The following is a 14,751-nucleotide window of genomic DNA, read 5'->3' as shown; positions in this document are numbered from 1 at the left end:
AGTATCCTATAAACTGATTCTTACTAACTGAATTTCGGCAACGGCGGCCAATGTCATCGGAGATCGGCCTCGTACGCAGATGTTATAGTGCACAAGCGTGTGCGCAATACACAGGTGCACTCTTTCTATATGCATGTCTATATGTATGTCTATATGTATGTATTATTGTTATTATTCGCCGTATTCTCACGTGAGCGGAATAGCGTGCAACACCTAGTGAAACTTGAAATACAAACAGGTTTCATAAATAAATGTATTTGGAAAATACCTATTATACCCGAAAAGGTAGGCGCAGGCGCAACGAATACACCTAATTTCCACTGTGTATTCCGTCCCATGATACGATGGAGGGCGAGCCTATCGCCATATCGGGCACAAATTCTCAGACTCCTGATTACTGAATAGCAAAACTCAGATTACTTTTTATTTGGAAAATAAAAGGCAAAATATGAAATAATTTATTTATTCTACGTTGATTTTATTTTGAACGGGTGTGTACCGTTGACTTTCCCATTGGTTACTGGCTCTGCCGTGGGTCTGTGAAAAAACATATTTATATATAGTAGGTACTTGGTAGTATATCATATATTAATTATGGAGGGAACAGTAGCAAGCGGTGATAGCCTTGTTGGTTGTGGAACGGACTGCCAAGACGAATGTCCGCAGGTTCATAACCCAAGCCACCTCTGACTTTTCTAAAGTTATCTATGTATTCTTTGTGAATTATCGCTTGCTTTGAGTGTGAAGGAATACATCGTGAGGAAACCTGCATACCTGAATTTTGAGTGTATGAAGTCTACCAAATACAATGTGTACTGACGAGAAATGATGTACCCTCGACAGTAACAAATTTGCCGGCCTATTGAAACCGGATATACACGGGCTGATTCCGGAATGCGACACACTTATACAAACCACTATATATATTTGACACCTTATGTACTACGGTGGTCGCTATGCGAGCGGCCACCAGCAAAAAAATACGACTAAAAATGCATACTGCATACTGGCACTAGAAAGATGGCCGCCGCCAAAAATAGGCCAGCTATAAATTTTCATAAACTGCGTTTTTATCTCCACTACATTATTCGGTGACGTGCAAGTTAGAGGTTTAAGTTTATACTCTGCTAGCATTTGCTCGTGACTTCGCCCGATCGAAAAAGAGTTTTTGATAAAAGTCCATATCTATATATATAGGTAAAAATGAATCCCTATTTCCCTTGGTCACGCCATCACGCATGAACGGCTGGACCGAGTTCACAATTTTTTTTGTTGTTGTTGTGTTTGTTATTGTCAAGAGAAGGATCTTATGAAAGAAAAAAATAAGGAAGTTGAGCGGAACGTTAGAAAATTTAAGAAAAGTTCAGCGATTGACAGAATGCGCGCTGCAAATTCATAGTTAAGACGGGACCACGTCTGTCGGGTCAGCTAGTTTAACATAAAAGTAACCTACGTCCCAGGGTCTCAAACTATCTCCATACCAAATAAATACCAAAGAAAGATTAATGTTCCCTAAGACTTGCTGAGCTTCACCGCTCGGTGTCAATGCGTGCCACTGCTGACCCTGGCTTACAGAAGTTGTAGTGGTAGGTGTAAAGGCGGGAAAAGTGTAGTGTACTGGCTGGTACGTTTTTCTTAATATGATGTTTTGTTTCAAAGAAATGTCAGTTTGTAAATAAATGGATTCCGAAGTACAAACTCAGAATATTATTTCCATGTTTTCTGGAATTCTACAGTGGCGACGAGGAAAATTGAGAACATATTGTATGTAAGTTATCTCGGAAGAAGGGTATAGCGTGTTAAAATGTCGATTGGAAAGGTATCAAAATTCGACGTACAAAATGGTACGTGGTCAACATATATAGACCGACTGGAAATGTATTTCAAAGTAAATAATGTGAAAGAAGACATGAGGTTACCAACTTTAATTGCTGTAATGGGCGAAGAGGCCTATGAACTATTAGTCAATTTATCCAGTCCGAAAAAACCCTCAGAATCCGAGTACGAAAAAGTGGTGGAGCAGATGCGGAATCATCTGCAACCCACACCATCGCCTCTAGCGGAGCGCTATAAATTTAGGCAGAGGAGACAAGAAAGCCAAGAAACTGTTGCCGTTTACGTGGCGGAATTAAAAAAAATGTCACGTTATTGTGAATTTCGAGCAAATTTGAACGAAAATTTAAGAGATCAATTTGTCTGTGGGATTAAAAGCGAGGTGATTCGGCAGCGTCTATTTGCCGAAAACGGTATTCTGTCTTTTCCGGAAGCTGTGATGTTGGCGAGCTCATTAGAAGCGGCGGAGAGAGATGCGGCGGCTGTGATGGTTCTGAGTGCGGAAGTGACGGAATCACCGACGACTGCAGAGGGAAAAGTGCACTTACTCGCGTCACATGAGCGTGCAAAGAAGGCTCGTGGCGGTCTTTTGTTCACGGAAATAGCGGATCGCGGACAGGGCACAGAGTCCGCAGCACAGGTTGTGGCCGATGCGGTTCTATAGATCATGGTAATGTAGACTGTAGGTACCGCGACTTCGTATGCGGAAGATGCGGAATTGTTGGTCACTTACGGCGAATGTGCCGATTTGTCGCGGCATCGAAGACTCGAGCAAGTGAAATACCAGCGGTGGCAAGATCTCAGGGTTGCACAGGAATACACCACGGCCAAGCCAATCAACGGGAAAATGCCGAAGAGCAGTCGGATGTAGAAGAGAACCTTCACCAGTTATGTTTAAATAATTATAAGGCGGTGAGTTTGCCCATATCCATTGATGGTTGTACTATACAAATGGAAGTAGACACGGGTTCAGCTGTGTCATGCATTAGTAAGAGCACATATGATGCGTATTTTAATCATCTAAAACTGAAGCCGCACAAGATAGTTTTTAATTTTTATAATGGTGTAAGTATAAAACCCATAGGGGTTATTAATCCGCTAGTACGTTACAGGGAACAAACTAAACAATTAGAGTTGTTTGTAGTAAAAGGAGGTACTACCTCACTCTTAGGAAGGCAGTGGTTAACTGAACTACATATCAAAATACCACTATTTACCAATATGAATGTAAACCATTGTAATGTTGATCGGACTCATTTTAATAAAGAAATAAACTTATTATTTGACAGATATAACAAGCTGTTTGATGGACGTTTGGGCCGATTCACTGGCTGTAAGGCGACGTTGAAATTACGGGAATCGGCGGTTCCGGTGTTCCATCGTGCGCGGCCACTGCCTTACGCACTGCGCGACCGTGTTGACGCAGAGTTAGACAGAATGCTGCGCGATGGAATAATCGAGCCAGTCGATTGTTCCGACTGGGCGTCTCCTCTGGTACCGGTAAATAAAGCGGATGGCTCTCTGAGAATCTGTGCGGATTATAAGGCTACTGTTAATCCTATGCTATATGTAGATAGGTTTCCGTTACCGAGAATTGATGACTTATTGGTGCGCCTAGGCGGGGCTAAATATTTTTCTAAGATAGATTTATCCCAGGCCTATAACCAGATAGAGTTAGATGAAACAAAAAATATACTGTGATAAATACTCATCGCGGCTTATTTCAGTATAATAGATTAGTTTATGGTCTAGCGTCTAGTGCGGGCATTTTTCAGCGCATAATGTGTGAATTAGTAAAGGGAATTCCTAATGTAGAGGTATTTTTAGACGATGTGATAATAGGAGGTAGCAATAAGGAGGAGCATTTGGCCGCTTTAGAAGCAGTGCTTGAGAGACTTTATATTAAAGGAATGAAATTGAAAACCGAAAAATGTGTTTTCTTAGTTGATGAAGTAAAGTATTTAGGGTACGTTTTACAAAAGGACGGCATTAAAACCGACCCAGCGAAATTGGAGGCGATTGATAAAATACCTAGACCGAGTAATGTTACGGAGTTGCGATCTTTTATAGGACTAATTAACTTTTACGCGAGATTCGTAAAGAATATGAGCACTATATTAGTACCGCTCTACGAATTATTCAAAAGGGCAAGGTTTGGGTTTGGTCGGCCGAATGTGAACGTTCTTTTAGTAAAATTAAGCAGTTAATGATGAGTACAGAGGTTTTAGCGCATTACGACCCAAATAAGCCTCTTATTCTGACTTGTGATGCGAGTGCGCGTGGAGTTGGAGCGGTGCTATCGCAACCGGCGGCAGTGGAACGGGAGAGCGCCCGATAGCTTATGTATCGCGCACTCTTACCGACGCGGAAAAGAATTACTCTCAAATACCTCGGGAAGCGTGGGCAATCATAGTCGGGGTCGGAAAGGTTCACCAGTATTTGTATGGGCGTCATTTTCTCTTGAGAACGGACCATAAGCCGTTGGTATCGATCTTCGGCCCTCATAAAGGAATTCCAACGATGGTAGCTAGTCGTATGCAAAGGTGGGCTATCATTTTATCTGCTTATGATTTTGAAATAGAGTATGTTAGGTCGGAGAGAAATGGTGCCGACGGGTTGTCGCGTTTACCGATAAATAGTAAGCAAGATGTCACTGTGCCGGAACAAACTTATTTGCATTTTGTTCAACAGGCTTTATTGTTAGATTATAAAGAGTTAAAACTACAGACTAGTAAGGATCCGGTTTTATCGAGGATATTGAGTTTTTTGCGCGATGGTTGGCCAAGAGACTGTGATATCGAAGAGTTTAGACCTTATTTTAATCGGAAAGATGAACTCTATGAAGAATTGAGTTGCGTGTTGTGGGGGCATAGATTATTGATTCCGGTGAAGTGTAGGGAAAAAGTTTTGAGGATGCTCCATGAGCCCCATATGGGTATAGTTAAATCCAAGGCTATGGCTCGTAGTTACGTATGGTGGCCCGGACTTGATGAAGAAATAGAGCGCATGTGTCGTAGTTGTGAGATATGTGCTGCTCAGGCGGATGCTCCGCCGCGGCAAACTCCGAGTATGTGGCCGTGGCCGAATCATCCATGGACCAGGCTGCATTTAGATTTCATGGGGCCCGTATTTGGGAAAACATACTTGATCGTAGTGGACGCTACATCTAAATGGACGGAACTTTTCCATATGAGTAATACAACAGGACCGAAGGTCATAGATAAGTTATGTGAACTTTTTAGCAGATGGGGCCTACCCAAGCAGATCGTTACGGATAATGGGCCCCAGTTTACGTGCAATGAGTTTGGTAGTTTCCTTAAATCTAATGGTATAGATCACATTTTTCGGCGCCATATCATCCTTCCTCAAACGGTCTCGCGGAAAATGCAGTGCGATCCTTAAAGAGGGTTATTAAGAAAGCAGTGCAGGCTAAGGAAGAAGTTGATAAAGCACTTTATACTTATCTTTTACACTATAGAAATACTGCGCATTCGACTACGGGAGAAAGCCCTGCAATGTTAATGTTAGGTAGACGGTTACGGACGAAGTTAGACGTTTTAAGGCCAGACAGGGAGAATTTTGTAAGGAAAGCTCAGCAACGGCAAAGTGGAGCTAGAAAAGGGGTACACAGATCTTTCGATCAGGGTGAAGAGGTATGGTACCGTCAGTATTTGAGTGGAGACAAATGGGTCTCAGGCAAAATTCAGAGATGTTTAGGGAATACTGATTACGAGATTGTAGGCAGCCGGGGAGAGTTAGTTCACAGGCATATAGACCAAATTAAAAGGAAGTTTCATAAAAATGAATACCAAATTAGAAAGGAGAACGCTAGTTTATCCCTAGCGATTCCAATGAAAAGGGTGTCTCAACTTCCTAATGCAGGATTAAGGTCAGCACTAGGTTCAGAGCCAGCCACTTTATCATCGGTGCAGGGGCAGAGAGTGTGCGATTCCGCAATTCATACTCCGGTCAGTAGACCGATCGCGACGCGGTCTCCGTTAGTGGAACTTCAGGGTCGTGCCACCCCGGTATCACCTGAATTTCAGGACGCCTTACCGTATGAGCCAACGACTCCACGTCCCAGGCAACGCCCTATTAGGCAGTGTAGATTAACAAACGTTCCTGATTATAGAATGTGAGGTATTATCATTTTAAGTTGTAGAGTTGAGTGTTTTGTTAATTTAGTATGGAGGAGTGTAGTGTACTGGCTGGTACGTTTTTCTTAATATAATGTTTTGTTTCAAAGAAATGTCAGTTTGTAAATAAATGGATTCCGAAGTACAAACTCAGAATATTATTTCCATGTTTTCTGGAATTCTACAAAAAGAATAGAGGAAAAAGAAAGTCTCTTGTCTCTACTAAGACATTTTAGGAATTTTTGCTAGCCCTGGACTTTGTTTAGTTATTTATACAGTTAGCGACAAAAGTTGCCCGAAATTTCAAATCGCTTTTCACCTTTTCTGTCCCTATGAACAATCGATTTTTAGTTAACTAAACTTTAAGTATTTTCCTTATTCTAGGTGAAAACAAAAGAACATTTCGATTGAATAATGTGTAGAATAGTTTGGGAGTTTTCATTTTGTGCAGATTTTGTGTTTTTTTTTTATTTTTTTGTATGAAGAGACGAGCTTGCCGTTCGCCTGGTGGTAAGCGATACGACCGCCCATAAATAGAAAAAAAACCATCCAATTCCATGAATTACAAAGTATTGTTTAGTATTCCACTGAGCTCGCCATCCTAAGACATAAAATGTTAAGTCTTATTATATCCAGTAGTTAGTCCTTCAAACCGGAAGACAACAGTGACTACACACTGTTAATTGGCGGCCGAAATAGACATTGCGGTGGTACCTACCCAGACGGACTCTCACATATGAGAGACCGACGAGTATGGCTTTACCAAGACGTTAATTTAATCAGAAATAGATTTACCTTTTAAATAGATGAGTCGATAAGTTTGCGATCGGCGCCTCCACAGTAAGATAAAGGCCAACGCTCAGCCAATTCGTTATCAACCAGATACCAAACCCGTGCACAACCTGAAAATCGTAAGGAACTCATCAAATAATTATATAATGCATATCGGATTTATTAAATAATAAAAATATAAAATATCAGTTCCGTATATGGAGCCGGGCTAAGGGGAAGGCGAATTGAGCAACCGCTCCGAGGCCTCGCGCGATGCGTTCGACCTTTTTACTATATCCCCGACGAAGCTGTTATTACCGGGAAACGTTTTGTTCTCCGCCCGGGGCCTCGTGTCATAATTTTTTGCATTCTCCTAGGCCCTCGCGTTGATCAGAGCCGCCACTGTTACTATACTCTGCCAGCTGGACAACATTCCATAAAATTCCTCAGAGCTCGCGTGCACTGTAGTTTTGAACATGGAATGGAATATGGGAAAACTTCCGCTATGGAAACGACTTTACCATCTTTACAAGACTAAGTCTAATAATGTTTTAACACTCACCATATCCACGAAATCGTATCTCGCGCCTGCCCTGGTTCCGTGGATGCTGTAGTACACCAGCGCCATGTGAAGTAGATAAAGACAGTAACTCAACCGACTGAGCGGCACGAAGAAGTCCCATTTTAAATATGTGCTGATCAATGCTGAAAATAGTTGTTGATATTTAAACCACATTTTTTTGTACACACGAACAAAAACAACATAAATAAAAATATAAAAAAACACACATAGTCAAAAATATTAGGCATACGACGGATTTGTTGCATTATGTGTGGGATCATTAATGTGTTTAGTGACTTTTCAACTCCCTCCTCCTTGGTGATATGTGGTGAGGTTTTAGACAACCCCCCCCCCCCCCCCACACACACACACACACACAAAATCACGTATATTTTTTGGGTACATAGAAATGTTTAGATTAAATCACGTGATTAACGAAAAATAAACACACGTGATGTCTCATTACCACCCTCTCCTCTCCTTGTAATATTTGGTAATTTTATTTCCGCACCCCAACCCTCCCTTGCGAATTTTACGTGATTAACGTACGAACCCCGTAGTAGAAGGGTTACTACGGGGTTAGTATATAATCGTATACTAGCTTAGTATACGATTTTAAACAGTAAACAAAAAATGGAGAGGAAAGAAGGAATCTAATATCCTATTTGGATATTTTTGGCTTATGAACAGTGAAGATTCCTAAAATGTTTGAATTGGGAAACGAACCTAGGACCAGTTCGTTTACCACTAGATCAAAAATTAAAGGAAAATCTTGACTTGTGTCTGAACAAAAGGAAGTTTCACATATTAGTCAAAGTAGCTTACTGTGCTGCAAAGAGCTATTTCTGTGTTGATTTCTTATGTTTAAACGAATGTTAGACATTGAAATAAAACTATTGTACAGATTTTTTTATATTCCAATTTTCCCCCAACTATTGTAATACAATGCAGCCTCTGTGGTCAGGGGGCGGACCGTTTTATTTAAATAATTAAAGGAATGGAGAGGAAGGAAGGAATCTGACATCTTATTTGGGTGTTCGATACGAAACGTCGAGATAAAATTATAATTTAATAAACCCCGATAAAGTTAGAAAAGTTATATTTCCATGTTTTTGTTTTATTTTTCCATGCAGCTATCGCCAAACTTCTTACGTCTGAGTTAATAAGAAATACCTTATTTTGTCGTGCATGACTAAGCGACCCTGCAGTCTGCACCTGATGGTAAAGTAGGGTCCAGATAGTGTTGACAGAGAAATGATTACCCTTCACCAGACACAATTATGCCGGCTTGACTCAAACGAAAATTAAGAAAAAAAAATTATTTTGTTTTTTGTTTTTAATTTTTTTTTTATGTAGTTTAGTTAAGTTAATAAAAAACAAATAAATTTATGTGATGTAATAGTCAACATAAAACTAATATATTTGTACGCTGACGCAACAGCAAAACATAGTGAACAAATTATGTATTTCGATAACACCTGTAAACTATCTATGCTTACAAATAAATAATTTGATTTGATTTGTAATAACCACAAGCTAATCCCGAAGGAAACAAACTTCCGTGGGCTACTATGACCAGTTGACGTGATATTTACGTCTATGTTCGGTCGCTATCCTGGCGGATACAAACATCCTCCGACCAGCGAATTGTCCTTATCACCTGATTCGTGCCTTCTCTTTCGTTATGTAAAATCTAATTATCATTAGAATATTTGCAGTCCACATTCATGCCCATTACCTGTATGTTGCGTCGACTTCCCTTTCAAATGTCACACTTCAATTCCAATTACCCCATAGATTTTATCGTAACTAGGACCTTCCATACTTACGCAGTGTCCCATACTCGCAAATAGCTATCAGGCAACAGACAGCGAACGCCCAAGTAGCTCTATTAAACGCGACGAACGCGGCAACTTCAAGAGCATTGTATTCCCGGTGCAGCATCAGGCCACCGCCTCGGTACACCATCACCATGGTGAAGAGGGCTGCCAGGAACCCGAGAATGGACAGGCGCTGTTGGATGAATGAGATAATCAGTCTCACATCACATCCGTATGGGGTAGGCAGAAATGGGTATCCACTTTTCGCTTACGTCCCGTCCCATGTGATACTCCTCGGTAGTCGACACAATTATGCCGGCCTGTTGTAACCGGCTATACACAGGCTGATCCCGGAACGCAATACACTTCACTCACTATGACGAATTTTAACAACTTGTGTACTGTGATCGCTATTCGGGTGGATATAAAATATAACTTGACTTTGGCTAACTTGGCTTTACCCTACAAGACATGAATGAACTCACCTTAGAAAGTTTATTTCTGTTCTCTTCAGGTCTGTAGACGGAGAATATGTACCCAGCGTACATCCCTACCATGTATGCAGCAGCTCTGCAATGGGCCTTAATATACCTCTTCAAGAATACTGGATCAGTCTTGAAGTTTACCAGACTCCTAAAAGAATCATAATATCTTAGCGATGTAATTACTATAATAAAATTATCAGGCGTCAGAAGACCAAGTCCTTTCTACAAGATGCTGGAAAAAGTGTGTTCGTTAAAGCGCTTTGTCTAGAATAAGAGTAGGTTTCCTCTTTAACTATAGCAGATAATAAGTAAACACATCAAAATTTCATTATATTTTAGCAATTATTGTGCTAAAAGCTCTTTACAAATCTCAATAACCTTTGGGATAAGCAATGTTATTAATCGGTTAACATCATTGCTTTTATATTCCATCAGGCGCAGGACTATATCCATAGAGAGTTTATTTTTATCACAAATATTAGTAGAAAAGTTTACTGCACCGAACACAGGTTAGTAAATTAAGAGCTGGTGGAAGTTAATGTAGCTTCACTAACGTACAAAAAAACACACGACGTAGTAGCGTATTTGACGGGTACTATACTTTGTATATGAGTTTAAGTAATACTTACTGCATCCCATGAAAGAATAAAGGTGACAATTTATAATAATACGTCACTAGACTGGGCACAAGTATAGCTGCGACCGCGGCTCCGCCTATCACAATTTTCCCTGTTTTATTGTCCCTCTGGTATATATAAACAAGTAAGGTGCCCAGAATTGCCAGCTGGAAGTCGCATGACAGATACCATGAGACTGTGTGACACTGCAAAAAAAATAGCATATCGTGACATTTTTATACGAGCCTGACAAAGTGACTCCACTGATCCTGATGGTAAGTGGAGGGGATCCAATAGAATGTCGACTGACGAGAGATGATTACCCCTCGACCGTCGACACAATTATGCTGACTTGTAGGATTTGTATATACACAGGCTAATCCCGTGGGCCACTATGACGTGTTTGAACACCTTGTGCGTGGTGATCACTATCCGGGCGGATATAAAATAGATCCTGCCACCAGCACTCTAATACTATTATTATTATTGACTGGAGCGGTACCCAGGGACAGGCCTTGTATGGGCGCAGTTATAGAAGCTCGCACTGAGTGCATAAGACTGGCTTACACCACTGTTTTCAAGTGCCGTAGATATAAGTAGATTGAACTCAACCTTTAAGTGCCAACCTAAAACGCTGTCAAATTAAAGCCAGCATCTTAAGGTCGTGGCTATAATAAACATATATCTTCGCAAATGATATCTTAAGTCACAGCATATGATGGATTTTGACAGTGTTTTGCTTAAACAACGCTGACTTAAATGAGAAGCTCTTGAATTACAGTTTAAGCTTTGTTCAGTAGTTCAATACATAATCAGTCTTACTTGTAAAAAATTCGCAAAGCTATGCTTAGTTAAAACACAAATTTACTCGATCTGCTCGAAGTAGGTTTAAACTAGGAACCGGTGATGTTTTTGACAGCTATTTAAGCAATTCTTAACCACCTCTTAACGCTAAAACAAGTTTATATAAAGACTGTATAATGCAGTTACAATTATTATTTATATGTAAATGGCAAGGTTTGACGAGTTAAAATTTTCACAAATCTTGCATAAAATTATGTACAACAGGTAATCACTACATAGTATAAAACAAAGTCGCTTTCTCTGTCCCTATGTCCCTTTGTATGCTTAAATCTTTAAAACTACGCAACGGATTTTGTTGCGGTTTTTTTTAATAGATAGAGTGATTTAAGAGGAAGGTTTATATGTATAACTAGCTTCCGCTCGCAGCTTCGCCCGCGTGGATTTCGGACTTCAAAAATGGAGGAGGTGCTCAATTTGTCGGGATGTTTTTTTAAGTATGATGGTATGCAGGTGGTCCGATTGTCCTGTCAGGGTCTGATGATGGGATCCTGGTGAAATCGAAGGAAGCTTATAGCATGATTCAGTATGCACGCGTGATGGCTTATTATTAGCGTATTTCATGTATAACTTTGGTGTTTCTATACCGATTTCTATGATTCTTTTTTATGGAATATTTAATAATGTTAACTTTTTTAATTAGGGATGACTGAGAGAGTGTTATTAACGTAAGAGTAGACAAATATAATGAGAAGGCTTCGAACTGCTAAGCTATCGGGAGTTACACGTGTTATTGTGAGTCAACCATAAAAGATAGACATATGCTGTCGTGGGATATTTTTTACATAATTTTAAGGAGAACATTTCCGTCATACATGATTTCTGTGTAGCTTTAACCATTAAGGTTGCACACGCGACGGAAGCTTAAAAATGGAGTAACTTCTCCCGTTTTCCCAACATTTCCCTTCACTGCTCTGCTCCTATTAATTGTAGCGTGATGAAAAGTATACTATAACCAGCACAGGAGTATGACAAATAATTGTACCAAGTTTCGTTAAAATCCGTCGAGTAGTTTTTGTTTCTATAACGGTTATACAGACAGACAGACTGACAGACAGACAAAAATTTTACTAATTGCATTTTTGCCATCAGTATCGATCCCTAATCACCCCCTGATAGTTATTTTGGAAATATATTTCATGTACAGAATTGACTTCTCTACAGATTTATTATAAGTATAGATAACATCCATTAAATAGTGGAGAAATACTGTTATTTTGTTATGTTATACCCGTGCGAAGCCAGAGCGGGCCGCTGTGTTTTTATATACAACGTTCACAGTTATTCTGTAGTGTATTTAGTATCAGCATTGCACCCGTGCGAAGCCGGGGCGGGTCGCTAGTAAGTTTAGAAGTAAAACTGTTAATGTCTACTTGAGATCTTACTCAAAGATAAGATTGATGTTTTAATGCTTCTAGGTACAAAATACTTACAATTCTGTCCTCATTGACATAATTATTGACCATTAAAAGCGTGGCCCACCAGTTTTCGTGGCATACGTCGCGCTGTTCTCTGCTCGCTAACTCCCATACTGGACCACTTCCAATATGCTCGTGGACCCAGGAGAAGTAATACACCATCACAGCTAGAGGAGCGACTATCCTGGAAAGTATAGAAATAGTGTTATGAAGATCCTAAACGTATACTTGAAGCTACCGATTGTCATTATCATAGTTCGTGGAAGGGTTGTCACTGTGTATATATCGCGAGCCACAGTTGGCTCGAACCGTCACTTTATTATCAAAAAAACTGCACGACATTGAAGTGATACCAAAATAAACCGATTTCGAAGACAAAAAAACTTTTATACCGGCTAATAAAATTTATTAAAATACGAGCGATGAATGGAAAATTATAATTTGTAATTTATTTACATAATATAATATAACTGTAACAGGCCGATGTCTATATATTAGTTATTGAAAAAAAGTAATGTGGGGGTGTTTATTGGAGCAACAGAAGCCAAAATAGCAGGCTTCAGAATTATTGTCTGTCTGTGTGTTTATATTCGCATCGCGCAAAAACTACTGCATGAAATTGAATGCAGTTTTCACCGACGTATTGTTAGAGGTCTAACTTAAAATATAGGCTTTATTTCATACCAGTAAAATTTAAACAGGACTTTAACCCGAAAAATATTTCACTTGGCCGAAGCATCGAGCAAAAGTTAGTAAAAATAAAATTTACCAAATATTACCTAATATATCTTTTAACAAGCCCTTCTACCAGGTTCGTCCTCTTTCCAGACATCAGACCATTTATCAGAAGCATTCCAGAGAGAGCGAAGAACGTGTCCACAATCAAATCTATGTGGAATACAAACATGCCAACGAAACTATTTAAATCCTGAAAAAAAAAACATATTGACAAAATAATTACGACTAAAGATTCCGAAGGGCGTTATAAAAAAAGATTTTTCCAAATCGGTTCATAAATGAGTGAGTTCTGAGGTAACAAATATTAAAAAAAATCATTCACGTCGAATTGATAACCTCCGCCTTTTCTAAAGTCGGTTAAAAAGACATTGCGGTGAGGTACCACCGCAATGTCTATTTCCGCCGCCAAGTGTGTGTAGTCACTGTCGTGTTCCGGTTTGATTGACATTGTAGCCAGTGTAACTACTGGACATAAGACTTAACATCTCATGTCTCAGGATGGCGAGCGCAGTGGAATACCAGACAATGCTTTGTAATTCAAGGTGTTGAATGGTGTTTCTACTATTTATGGGCGGTCTATCGCTTATCATTAGGCGAACGCCAAACTCATCTCGTCATTCTAAGCATTAAAAAAAAAAGATAGATGGCACACAAAAAGACCCAATCTTACATATAACTGTTATCTTGTATGCCAGGAAAGGTTTTTAACACAACCAAAAACAAAAACAACACTTAATAAATACTTGCTATTCAATTATAAAAGTAATTGAACAAAAAATAAATAAAAACACAACAAATTCTAGTCGTGATAACCTATACTTAACATCTGTCACTAAATCATATCTCAGGATGGCGAGCGCAATGGAATACCAAACAATACTTTGTAATTCAAGGTGTTGGATGATGTTTCTACTGTTTATGGGCCGTCCTATCGCGTACCATCAGTCGAACGGCAAGCTCGTTTCGTCATTCAAAGCAAAAAAAAAAAACAGTAATTAATAACTAGTGGTTATCTAGTGGTTCAAATTCGACTGTTGAACTGTTGTTGAACCTAGTTAAAAATTTTCGATTAAAATGTCGCTTGAGTCAATTAGCTTTTCACTCGTCGATAGGATTTTAGTTATTACAGTCATACCCCCTTATCCATAAACGTTATTTATCTAAGGACAGAGCATTGCTGTGATAACAAGTCTGTTTCTCAGCTTAGTTTATCTGACAGCTTGCTGTTTATTCAGCTTTGTTTATCTGACAGCTAACCACATTAAAGTTGTATATTCATATTAGCCAATCACAACGGCCCTATGTCTACGCACTGCGAAGACTACCATGCCGTCAGCACTGTGAAACAGACTTGTTATCACAGCAATGCTCCTTAGATAAATAACGTCTATGAAATAGGAGGTATATATTTATGTTAAAAATCTTCAAGTATTACTAGAACTGTAAAATTACTAGAATCCGGTTCCAACAGGCCGGCATAATTGTGTTGTCTCTTGTCAGTCGACATTCT

The 14,751-nt window shown here is 39.6% G+C and overlaps 1 protein-coding gene across 1 annotated transcript in view; it reads right to left on the bottom strand.

Moving 5' to 3' along the window:
- Positions 1-447: 447 nt before the first annotated feature.
- The window catches only part of LOC115444632 (nose resistant to fluoxetine protein 6), a 36,277-nt gene continuing 21,973 nt past the window's right edge, over positions 448-14,751 (bottom strand). The window contains exons 7-14 of the mRNA XM_030170485.2: positions 13,283-13,431; positions 12,519-12,687; positions 10,237-10,430; positions 9,608-9,755; positions 9,132-9,315; positions 7,303-7,445; positions 6,765-6,871; positions 448-537 (exon numbers count right to left, since the gene is read on the bottom strand). Of these exons, the coding sequence (XP_030026345.2) occupies positions 468-537; positions 6,765-6,871; positions 7,303-7,445; positions 9,132-9,315; positions 9,608-9,755; positions 10,237-10,430; positions 12,519-12,687; positions 13,283-13,431 (1,164 nt within the window). The 3' untranslated portion in view covers positions 448-467. The remainder of the gene's footprint in view (positions 538-6,764; positions 6,872-7,302; positions 7,446-9,131; positions 9,316-9,607; positions 9,756-10,236; positions 10,431-12,518; positions 12,688-13,282; positions 13,432-14,751) is intronic.

The sequence above is a fragment of the Manduca sexta genome, chromosome 5 (assembly GCF_014839805.1).
Source record: "Manduca sexta isolate Smith_Timp_Sample1 chromosome 5, JHU_Msex_v1.0, whole genome shotgun sequence".
NCBI classification, from domain to species: domain Eukaryota; kingdom Metazoa; phylum Arthropoda; class Insecta; order Lepidoptera; family Sphingidae; genus Manduca; species Manduca sexta.
Note: the sequence above shows the minus strand (reverse complement) of the source record. Positions and strands in the feature narration are given on the sequence as shown.